The sequence below is a fragment of the Hemitrygon akajei genome, chromosome 32, assembly GCF_048418815.1.
Source record: "Hemitrygon akajei chromosome 32, sHemAka1.3, whole genome shotgun sequence".
Classification (NCBI taxonomy): domain Eukaryota; kingdom Metazoa; phylum Chordata; class Chondrichthyes; order Myliobatiformes; family Dasyatidae; genus Hemitrygon; species Hemitrygon akajei.
The window spans coordinates 14,836,553-14,849,339 of NC_133155.1; the positions used below are offsets into that span (position 1 = coordinate 14,836,553).

The window sequence follows — 12,787 nt, forward strand, 5'->3', positions numbered from 1 at the left end:
TACAAAATTATTATAGTGTACAAACGTTGCTTAACTAACTAATTTTGAGATTCTTATTTATCCTAAAATGTCATGAATTTTGTCATTAATTACATAGAATAGTATTTTACAAATTAACTTATCGGAAGTGTATATCCAATTTGTTTGATTTGATTGAACTGCCTGTTATGCCACTGGTGTTTAGGACAGCAATGAAGGTCCTCCATCTCTGGTTGTGTTCAGGGCTTCCTTCATCATGTCAGTAGCTTCCTCTCAGTTTTCACTACTGTCAGTCATACAAGTCTTGAGTCTTCATTGCTGTTTCGGTAACAAATTTTGGTTTACTCTGAGCTGAACCCTTGAACCTGGAGGACCGGTGAACCACTCTTAGCCTGACCTTTTCCCTTTGACCTGTTTGGCATGGGTGACCCTACCAAGAGCCAAAGCATGAAGCAGTGACTCTAGCCAACATCGCTCTCTGGGTCATTGATGCACACAAGCCTCCAAACCTGATGACAATGTTGTGGTCCGCTTGGAGGATCCAATATGTGATGAATGTGCTATCAGCCCACTGAGCTTAATGTTAAATTTAATGTTAAGTATATATTAAAATTCAATAATCAGAAATGCAGATTGCATTCCTAATTGTCAGTATACGTTTCTCCTGCTGGATAAAATTGTCAATTGTATGCATATATTATAAGATCTGGAATATTTTGACAGAAATGAGATGTGTGCAGTGCATGGATTAGGTGGCTCCAAGTACTAAGTTTTATGTTCTTTATAAATAGGCCGCCAGGCAAAGCTGGCCTTCCTAAACACGGAGGTTAAACCACCAAGAGATGTAAGGCGCAGGCAGGAGAGGCATGGGACTGGAATGACTGTTCCGGCACCCCCAAGGTGATTCTATTGTTTATTTTCTTATAATGCATGTAAACCCTTAATTTGCGAGCCACACCATCAATAGTAATATTCTTGTCCAACTAAAAGTGACGTTTGCATTTTATATACAAGATTCTGATAAGGCTTCAGAGTTGGGATTCAAGGAGGGTGTCTGAAGCATTTGTGGGGTGGACTGTGGAGAGACGAGCAATTGAGCTATTGAATTCTGTAATTGACTATCTGACCAAGTAATTGAATATCTGCCAAAACAAAACACATTTCCAGAAACAAAAGGCATCAAAGGATATGGGGAGAGAATAGGAATTGAGTCTGAAGACCAGCAATAATAATACTGAAAGGCCAAGCAGGTTCAAAGGGCTCAGTGGCCTCCTCTATCTTGTTATATTTCTGTGTTTATATTATTTTGTCCAAAAACTTAAATTTGTTTTTATTTCTTATGTTGTGAAACTTCAGAGACTCGGTCTGTAGGTTTTGTAGAATGAGTCAGGAAGTTGAAGTTAGACTTGTTTTTTAAATGTCTTAAAACTTTTTTTTATAGGATAAAGATGCATACTCAAATAGGAAACAGTGGCAGTGGGGGAGGAAACCAATCCTTTGATGGTCCAGGGCCTAGTTCCAGCCATGGCTCCTCAGCATCTAGTGTGACAGTTCCCAACAGTGGAGGAGGAATCCATGAATCAAAGAAACAAGTCAAAAGTAAGTTGTTTTTTAAAAATAAAATGTATATGTTCAAAGTAGATTTTATTATCAAAGTATACGTATGTTGTCATATACAACCCTGGGATTCATTTTCTTGTGGGCATGTTTAGTGAATCTATGTAGTCAGTAACTAAACATGATTAATGAAAGATCAACCAGAATGCAGAAGACAACAGACTGTACATATGCAAATATAAATAAATAGCAATAAATAACGAGAAAATAAGATAAAGAGTCCTTGAAAGTGAGATCATTGGTTGTGGGGACATTTTAGTGATGGAGCTAATGAAGTTGAGTGTAGTTATCCCCTTGTGTTCAAGAGCCTGATGCTCGAGGGGTAGTAACTGTACTTGAACCTGGTGATGTGAGTTCGGAGGCTTTTATATCTTCTACCTGATGGCAGCAGTGAGAAGAGAGCATGACCTTGGTGGTGGAGATCTCTGGTGTTGAATGCTGCTATCCTGTGACAGCGTTTCATGTAGATATGTTCAATGGCTGGGAGTGCTTCACCCGTGATGTACTGGACAGAGTCCACTACTTTCTGTAGGATTTTTCCATTCGAAGGCATCTCCACTACACACCCATAGAAGCTTTCAAAGTTTGAGATGTTATGCTGAATCTCCACAGAGTGCTGAGGAAGCAGATGCACTGCTGTGCTTACATGCTTGGTCCAGTATAGGTCCTCTGAAATAGTAACACACAGGAATTTAAAGTTCCCTACCCTCTCCACCTCTAATCCTCTGATGAGGACTGTGTCTTGGACCTCTGGTTTCTCTCTCGTGTAGTCTATAACTAGTTCCTTGGTCTTGTATTCTATAATCAGTTTCTTGGTTATATGATATATAAAGTTTTCTGCTATTCTCAATCCCTTAATAGATGTTATTTGAATGATCGGCAATTGGAGAGGAAGAAACCTTTTTGCATAGTAAGATATTTGGATTCCAGTTTGGTAATTGTTCTCTGGAACACAGAGTTGCAAACTGGATCTCCTGATAGGTCCGTTGCATGATTTGCATCAATTATCTCCAGTCTTCTCCCCAAACTGTCCCCAGTTGCTGAGGGGAAAAGAAAACTTGAGAATAGTAGAATTTTTATTCCATGTTTGAAACATAAAATTTGCTTAGTTATTGCTGTTTAAAAAGTAATGATAAGAATCACTTTTTAAAAATGTTAGAACAATGGAAATGATTTGTAGTTTTCAAAGTGCATTGTAAATATTGACATTGAGTTTAGACATTAAGGAATTGCTTTCTCTAGTCACATCCTACTATTTCTAGTATGAGGTATCAGTAAGTATAATTCTTGATTTGGGGAAGTGAAAGACTGTGATCAGAGATCAGTTAATTCCCGAATGTTGCAGACAGTTATCCTAGTTTACACGGGCTTTTCCTGGTAATCGTTCTAAAGGTTATATTAGCAGAGGTGGAGATGCATGTGGCTTCTTGTCTTTAAAGCTCAAAGAATGTTTGGTCTGAAAATCAAAGCCAGGTGATACAAAAACTGAAATACGAGTTAACATCACCAGTACCCTCAATCATGCAGATGCCATTGCCAAAAAAAAGTGTACCAGCACTTCTAATCCTTCAGGAAGCTAAAAAAATTAGGCATGTCCCAATTGACCCTCACCAATTTTTATAGATGCACCAAAGAAAGCATCACGGCTTGCAATTGCAACTGATTTGCCTGTGACTGACAGAAACTACAGTTGTCTCACAAAAACCAGCCTCCCCTCCATGTACTCTGTCTGCACTTCTCACTGCCTCAGTAAAGCAACCAGCATAATCAAGGACTCTACCCACCCTGTACATTCTCTCTTTTACCCCCACCCATTGGGCAGAAGATGCAAAAACCTGAAAGCACATACTACCAAGCTCAAGGACAGCTTTTTTTCTGCTGTTATGAAACTATGTAATAGCTCAGTTGTATGACCGGATGGATTCTTGACCTCACAATATACCTCTTGCATCTTACTGTCTGTCTGCATTGTACTTGCTCTGTAACTCTAACAGTCTGTTATTGCTGTTCCCTTGTTCTATCTTAATGTATTGATATGATGAAATGATTTGTATGGATGGCATGCAAAACAGAAGTTCTTTCCATTGTACACGTATTGTACAATTGCATTGTTACTAACTGGTTTATTAGTAATAGTAATCAACCAGCTTACTAATTTAATTAAAGATAAACTTCAGTTTAAATTGTATTTACAATTTTTACTTTCTTTTGTTTTCAGAAATTGCACCAATGATGGCAAAAACAATAAAATTTTTCAAGAACCGCTTTAGTCGAAGGTAAATTGAATGGGCGAAAGATGGACAGAACAGTGACATCACCAGCTCCTTAAAGAGCTGTATCAACTGTCCCATTCTGATCCATTTTGTGCTCGAAACCACAAGGGTACAATTTGCAATACCAAGAACTCAAAAGACAGTATGTGTGCTTGAGATGATGCCGAGAGTTACATCTTATTTTTAAAAAATATTTTATCATTCTACATTTTAGAAGCAGAAATGTAAGCTCTTCTCATTAGAGCATTGAGTGTACTTTTATTTTAGAATGTTCATGTATAAACAACACTTGGGCCAGCCTTGTTGCACAAATTGAATCACTATTTTTTAAAAAAAAAATCCCATTACGTTTTAAAAAATTTTTTGTCTTCACAGAGTGAAGTTAATTTTAATGGCAGCAGATTTCAGGCCCGGTCAACATCAATGTTACAGTATTGGCGTTAAAATGTTCTTTCCCTTTTGTTCTTTCATATCATCTTTTACTGTTGTGCCAATCTTTTTGTTCTCATGCTAGTATTTTGAACCAGTTGTTCCATTGGGTAGAATGAAATAGGTCATAAAAGTACATTGACACTGTGGATAAAGGAATGCAGTCACAGAAATAATTAGTGCCATTTTGACTTTTTTTCCTGTGGTAACATGATTTTTTTTGCTAATAAAGTCCTAGTACTGTAAGTGAACATGTGACATTGACAAGTATGTTGGTTATTTTCTTGAGGCTTTGTCCAAAAGATGATCATGGATTTTTATCTTGGATTTGGATACTTTGTTTTGTGGATGTGGAGGGAAGTATAAGGATAAGATAATTTATTAATGTATTGGTATTTGCTAAGACAAAGCTTCAGGATTTCACCATTCGTTTCAGTGAATGTTTATCTTGGCATTAGGATGGCTACATTTTCTCTAGGTCTATTTGGGATTATTTAAGTTGCCCATTTCACCGACAACAGGATTGATGTGATTTATTAAAAGCACTAATGTTAATTCTGAAGTGACACAATTTTTAAAAAATGTTTCTTTGTCTTTGACGACTATAAGTTGATTCATATTCTGCAGGCAGATCCCTGCCCTTGAAATCATACCAATAACACTAAATTTTTTCATTTGTTGTGGGGATGGGGGGGGGGGGGGGGGGTGGGGAGGGTAGAAATTGCATATCTCACTTGCAGGTTACACACATGAAAATCCTGATTGGTTCATTAAAATTTGCCCGGATGTGCATTTTGATTAATGCTATTGACATAATAATTTTGTTAAACAGTGCAACACGCACAAAATGCTGGAGGAACTCAGCAAGCCAGGCAGCATCTGTGGGAAAGAGCAAACAGTCGATGTTTGATGGAGTCCTGATGAAGGATCTCAGCCTGAAACGTTGACCGTTCACTCTTTTCCATAGATGGGGCCTGGCCTGCTGAGCTCCTCCAGAATCTTGTGTGTGTTGCTCAGATTTCCAGCATCTGCAGACTTTCTCATGTTTGTTAAGCAGTGTGTGTCTTTGTAAATGCACTGTGAATTGATCTAGGTCAAAACCAATTACAAGGCACAGTTACCCGGCACAGGTCATCAAGAATATGTTGAAAACAGAATTTCAGATCCTACACCGATATGGTGCTATTTTAGTGGGTGCATTATGTGAGAGGAAGAAGATATGAAATAAATATGAGATAGATATTTAAAGAGCAAATATAAACATTTATTTTGAGGGGATGTGAACAAATATTTAACAATGTTATAAAGAACCATTAATATACCATGGAATGAATGTATTTATTGTACATTGTATGTAGAATCTCAAACAGCCAGTTTAGATTATGCAATTACAGCTGTGGCAATGATGCCTAATTGAACTATGAACTTCATCACATATGTGCTAAAAAGACAGTTATTAAAAAATCAGATCTGAGGCTCAAGTTGCATCTGTTTTTTTAAAAAAAAAGTATAAAATGTAAACTGTGTGTTTAATTGGATGGGCACAGTGTTTTCCAGGAATGGATTCAGATGACTATTGTAAATGATTTGAGTTTGTTTCATGGATATATGATGTCTTTTAAAGCTACTCAAAGTTAATATTTTATGAATCTGGGTGTCCTTTATTTTTACATAACATCCTTGACAATGTAACTTTTATATCTTTAAATCCTCTTCCATGTATTATTCATTCGTTCCCAACCAGGTATGTAGCTGGTTTCTAGTTTTGAAAATACAAATCTAACTACTCAAAGTGCACTACTTTATTAACATTCTTCTATTCTAGTCTATCTTCTTGGCAGGTAGATTACTGTGCTTGACCTGTACCCCACAGCCGATATGACTAAGATTAGAAGGTTGCTTTGTGGAAAGTCACTGATTCAGTGGCAATTTGACCCACCCTGTCTCAACTAGGCAAGATGAGCTATTTAAGCTATTCCCACATCAAAGATCTTGCCCTGTGGTCTTTTGGTATGCATTTCATATTCACCCAGGAACTTGCAAAACGTGGCAGATTTCAGTTACTATTACTCATTCAAATAGTAATTCGAGACTCCTGCCACCCTCAAAGTTTATTCCCCCATTCCCCTCTATTTCTACTAGTTAATTTGATTCATCATCCTGTAGGCATTGACCTCTCTGCTAAGGGAAATGGGTTCTTCCTGTTCCCTTTCAATTTTATCCTCTGTCAGCTGGGAAGAAGGCTTTGGCATGATGTTCTGGTATTATAGTGCTTCCTTAGAGTTGATATTTAAAGCATTTCACTTATTTAATTTGACAGCAATTCTTTAGAGTGCTGATGCTGGACATTTTAAAGGTTAAACTGGGAGAACACTCAGATGATTTGTTTCTACAATAGAATAGATATTACCAATGCACACGCTTGTCCATCCACATCGTGCATAGAAACCAGTAGCAGCATTTCCACTAAATAGAATGAAAACTAATCTTTATTTTAAAAATATGATAATACACTTAAGAAATACTGAAATTTCTGAACTGCCCCTCCTCCTCAAAAAGAAAATTTCTACATTTCTTTCTGTTGTCATCATGATATAATCCTGATTGGAAGAATTGTGACTCTTTGATGGCATCTCAGCTCCAGGTTACATGACACTTTTCATAAATTACAAGTATTCTAATAAAATAAATGCAAAAGGAAATTGAAATGTACATACTTGGCACTAAACTACAGGAAGTTAAAGTGTAAATATGGGATTACAGGTTATTCAAGTCCTTTTTTATAGCACATTGTCACCAAGTACTTCTGTTAATTTACTTTCAAAGGTCTGTTATATGTTCATTCATGTCCCTTAAAATAGGATGTTATATTACCAGCCAATTCAATAAATTTTAGTTTCCTCTGTTATTGGAGAATGTCTTCATCAAAAATTGCCTCCTGCTTTCCTAATTTTAATTACTTGTCCATCTCTTGTGTCTGCAAAGCACCTTGTGTTTTATCTAAGTAGACATTGTATACCTAAGGTAAAGGTGTACATTGCAAACTTCAAAAATGAGCAATTTTTTTTACTATTGTTTCAGAGGTAAGGACTACAGTGACTGAACTCGGGTAGTGTCAAAAAGATATCTGCAAATGGATGCAATGTGGTGGGATTGTTTAGGAGGGAAAACAACCTAAAGGAAAAAGACAGTATTATTGCAGGAGGCTGGTCAAGTAATATTCTTCCTTTAAAACTGTACACCAAATGGTACTTGGTGTTAAATATAAAGTATAATATTGGACCAAATAAACCTTTTATTTTAAATGTTTTAAATGTGTTTTACAAAGAAATATCATTTCATTGGAAATTATGATTGTTATGAAGTTATTTTTTCCAATATTAATCTAGTCTAATACTAATTAAACTTATGGGTTAAAATGGAGTAGAGATGTATGGGTAATAATTTTCTTTTATCTGGTCACAACAAAATAATAAGGTCAAATCTGGTCACAGACATGTTTTAATTTCATCTGATTTAACGTGACTCTTGTGTTCCTTTACTTTTTGTTTTGGACTGTAGGGTGACTTTTAAGTGTACTGTGAGAAGTGAACTGGACAATGTCGGACCCTAGTCGTTTTGATTCTGAGAACTGAATATCTTTTCTTTCTGAGTTTCTTTTCTGAAGTTTATTTAAATCACCTTTTTCAATAGTATCCAAAATTTAAATATTACCAAAGTTTACTTCGGAGAATTTCCAAGAACATCACTTAACTCATAATTTGTTTAAGTGTAAAATAATACTCTGGACAAGATCTCTATAATGTATTTATGTGAAAGTAATTTTAACAATATATTAGAATTTTCAAATACACTGAAAATTAAATTAGTTGGTTTCTGAGTTTTCTGGACGGAACTCTTCCAAACTAGAAGTTTGTTCTTCAAAAAAAAAAAAAAATTCAATTAGGACTAATCTAGAAACTTCCAGCTGGGGCTTGTGAATAAAACTTGTGACTGAATGGGACATTTTATGTATTATGGAGGATAGGATAGTCATTTTGGGACAAATAGGATTTTCACTCACCTACAGCTATGACATGGAATTATGCAGGGCTAAGACATGGAATTTTCACTGATGGAGTGGGACAAACTGAAATTCATCAACAAATTTATCAGTACAGCAAAAGAATCTGAAAGGTTTGAGAACCAATTCTTGTAACATTGTTGGCACATTAGATTATTTTGCTTAGGGCTTAAAATTTTGCTTTTTTCAGTGTGGCTGAAGATTTCATGAATAAATATGTACGTAGTTTCCTTTCGGTTTGACTTTCGTTGTATATTCATACACAGTGGTTTATGGTGGTTCTGAGTAAAGTAACATGTATATTACTGGAGTTTTTTCTTGTTAAATTATTAATGCTGGTGAAAGTGTGAAAATATTCAAAGACTTAACTGTATTCTTTGAATAAAATGAAAATATGAAAAAATAATAGTTGATTTTATAGGTCTCCATAACTTAGATGATTGAATTCTGATGATTGAAGAGCATTTCACTACTGAAAGCCACATCAATCAGTCGTATAATTATTTGGTTTTAGTTAAAGACCAAAATTTATATCCATAAAGTATAATTAATTAATTATTTAATATCAGTTATATTGGGGATCTCGAATGCTTCTGAGTTGGATCCCTTTTGTGTATTTAAAATTTAGCATTTAGAAATTTTTTTCAAAAATTATGGGAATTACACAATATCACTCAGTAAATTTGATTGTCAGCATGATGGGAAATTAAAAAAAATAATAATTTGTTTATTTTTACACTAAAAGATTTCAAATATGTACTTGAAAGATTCTGTATTGGAAAATTTGAATTAAGTGAAAACTTCCTGGCTGTTTTGAGTAAGCTTAAGTTGTGAATGCATTGCTTTTCCTTTTGAAGTTGCATTTTTATGAGGAACTATTCCCTTTATTACTTTATCTCACCTCTTCTCTCCCACTTGACCACCATTGCCAAGCTGACTGTCTGTCATTATAATTCTGCACACTTCTGCCAAGCCAATGTTATATAAAGGTAATGTTGCAGCTATATAGGACCCTGGTCAGACCCCACTTGGAGTACTGTGTTCAATTCTGGTCACTTCACTACAGGAAGGATGTGGAAACCATAGAAAGGGTGCAGAGGAGATTTACAAGGATGTTGCCTGGATTGGGGAGCATGCCTTATGAGAATAGGTTGAGTGAAACTGGCCTTTTCTCCTTGGAGTGATGGAGGATGAGAGGTGGCCTGATAGAGGTGTACAAGATGATGAGAGGCATTGATCATGTGGATAGTCAGAGGCTTTTTCCCAGGGCTGAAATGGCTAGCATGAGAGGGCATATTTTTAAGGTGCTTGGAAGTAGTTACAGAGGAGATAGAAACATAGAAAATAGGTGCAGGAGTAGGCCATTCGGCTCTTCGAGCCTACACCGCCATTCAGTATGATCATGGCTGATCATCCAACTCAGAACCCTGTACCTGCTTTCTCTCCATACCCCCGATCCCTTTAGTCACAAGGGCCATATCTAACTTCCTCTTAAATATAGCCAATGAACCGGCCTCAACTGTTTCCTGTGGCAGAGAATTCCACAGATTCACCACTCTCTGTGTGAAGAAGTTTTTCCTCATCTCGGTCCTAAAAGGCTTCCCCTTTATCCTTAAACTGTGACCGCTCGTTTTGGACTTCCCCAACATCGGAATCAATCTTCCTGCATCTAGCCTGTCCAATCCCTTTAGAATTTTATACATTTCAATAAGTTCCCCCCTCAATCTTCTAAATTCCAGTGAGTATAAGCCTGGTCGATCCAGTCTTTCTTCATATGAAAGTCCTGCCATCCCAGGAATCAATCTGGTGAACCTTCTCTGTACTCCCTCAGATATCAAGGGTAAGTTTTTTACGCAGTGTTGAGTGTATGGAATGGGCTGCCAGCGGTGGTGGTAGAGGTGGAAACGATAGGGTCTTTTAAGAGACTCCTGGATGGATACGTGAAGCCTAGATAAATAGAGGGCTATGGGTAAGCCTAGGTAGTTCTAAGGTGAGAACGTGTTCAGCACAGCTTTGTGGGCCGAGGGGCCTGTATTGTGCTGTCGGTTTTCTATGTTCTATGTTTCTATAAACTGAGGAAGAGACTTAACTAGTTGTGCAGGGGCTAAAGATCACAAAAATCTGGGGATTGCTGTCAAGACTATAATTTATTGCACATCTTTAAGTGGCTTTGAAGGGGTGTTGAGTAGCCCTTTTGGTGAAGGTTTTCTCGTTGAAAGTTCCACAGTTTAGTAAGAACAGCAATCGAAGGACTGGTAATAGAGAATTACATAGATTCACATCTTTTTTTGAGAATAAATTTTCATTTCTTTGAAAGAGCAATGCGTTATTTTTCAAATAAGTCCCCAACTTTAGATTTCCCTATATTTGGAGACTTCCACTCAGTATTCACTTCATCAAACAGTCTTGTATTCCAATACTTGTTTCACCTCATTCATGCTAAATTATGAATATAGGTTCAATTTTTCCTCATACTCTCCATCGATCCCTTCATCCCAGGAATGATCACAGTGAAGTGCTTCCGCCTTATCTATGTTCCTGTAGGAAACTAAACTAGAGCACTGTACATAGTTTATAGCCTCATTTGTGGGTTGTCACCCTGTTTTGTATTATAACTATCTTGCCTTGCAAAAATCCAAACATTCCTTCTGCATTCCAAATAGCTTTTTGTACCTGTTTGGCTGTTCAAAGCAAATTTATTATCAAAGTGGATCTATGTCACTCGATACAACCCTGAGATTCATTTGTTTGTGGGCATTCACTGTATACACCAAGAAACTACAGAATCAATGAAAGACCACTCCCAACCAATATGCAAAAAAAAACAATAGTGCAAATACAGAAAAATACAGTAATAATAAATAACTATGCAATAAATATTGAGAACTTGTATGAAGAGGCTTGGCTCCTTCTACAATTCAACATTTTGTAGTCTCTACCAATAACCACCCAACTAGATAAACCTGTTTACCTTTATTATATCCAGCACCAGCACAGTACACCAAAGATACGGCACCTGCTGGAGCAGTTTTGCAACAACCACTTCTTGGTCAATGTCAGTAAACCTAAAGAGCTGATTGGTTTGGTTTACCTGTACAATGAAAATCTCGTCTTGCTTACTGCTCATATGGATCAAATTGTCTCACAGTGCATTTAGATAGAGCAAAGTAAAATAAAGTACAGAATAAAGGTATAATATTTTTGTACTTTTGTGTTTTGTACCTTTATTATACATTTGCTATTTTTTTTTGCCTAGACATGTTCTGTTCTCCCCCACCCCACTTCTAACTTATTGTTTTGTATTATCAACAAACTTAACCATAGAATACTATTCAGTAAAAGTCTCTTGACCCTTCATTTAAGTAATCACTATTATGATAAATTGATAAATACATGAGGCTCCAGTGCTGATCCCTGTGGTACCCCAATGATACAGTAGGTTAACTGAACCTTGGTTTCTAGCTTTCTGCCTACCTTCTTTCTCAAATATTGCTGATAGAGATGTGCTTTTCAGAATTTTGGTGGGTGACAATCAACACATTCACTACTGCAACACACAATGCTGGAGTATCTTGGTCAGGCTGCAGCAATGAATGGAAATGAGCAGTTGATATTGCAGGTTGAGACCATTCATCTGGATTAGAATAAATCCTGATTCATTGATGTTGCCTGATCCACTCTCAGTGCTTTGTGTGATGTTCTGGATTCCAACCTCTTGTGTCCTCATCCACTATTGTTGCATGCACTTTCTCCAAAACCCTAGGGATGAGGCCTTGTAAGTATTTTAAGGTCCTGAAATTATACTTGAGGGAAGGAGGAGGAGAAGAAAGTTGTTGGAGGGAAATAAGTTAGGTTATTACAAGACTGTTACAAGTTCTACTAACTCTGTACTCTCAGAGGCCATTTTATTAGGTACCTCCTGTACCTAAGAACAGGGCCACTGAGTGAATGTTTGTGGTCTTCTGTTGTAGCCAATCCACTTCTTGTTATGCATTCAGAGATGCTTTTCTGCCACCACTGTTTTAACATGTGGCTATTTGAGATACAGTTGCCTTTCTGTCAGCTTGAACTAGTCTGGCCATTCTCTGACCCCTCTCATTAACAAAACATTTTTGCCCATAGAGCTGCCACTTACTAGGTGTTTTATTTTTGTTCTTCCGCACCATTCTCAGTAAACTCTGGAGGCAGTTGTTTGTGGAAATCCCAGGTGACCAGCAATTTCTGACATACTAAAGCTACCCCATCCGGCACCAACAATCATCTCATGGTCAAAGTCACTTAGATCACATTACCCCCCCCCCCCCCCCCATTCTGATGTTTGGTCTGAACAACAACTGACCCTCATGACTGTGTCCTCATGCTTTTTTGCATCGAGCTTCTGCCACGTGATTGGCCGATTTGATATTTGCAGTAATGAGCTGCTGTA

General features: G+C 36.9%; 1 protein-coding gene across 1 annotated transcript in view; it reads left to right on the top strand.

Moving 5' to 3' along the window:
• The window catches only part of eloa (elongin A), a 78,670-nt gene extending 73,692 nt beyond the window's left edge, over positions 1-4,978 (top strand). The window contains exons 9-11 of the mRNA XM_073034492.1: positions 771-879; positions 1,421-1,578; positions 3,815-4,978. Of these exons, the coding sequence (XP_072890593.1) occupies positions 771-879; positions 1,421-1,578; positions 3,815-3,876 (329 nt within the window). The 3' untranslated portion in view covers positions 3,877-4,978. The remainder of the gene's footprint in view (positions 1-770; positions 880-1,420; positions 1,579-3,814) is intronic.
• Positions 4,979-12,787: the final 7,809 nt, after the last annotated feature.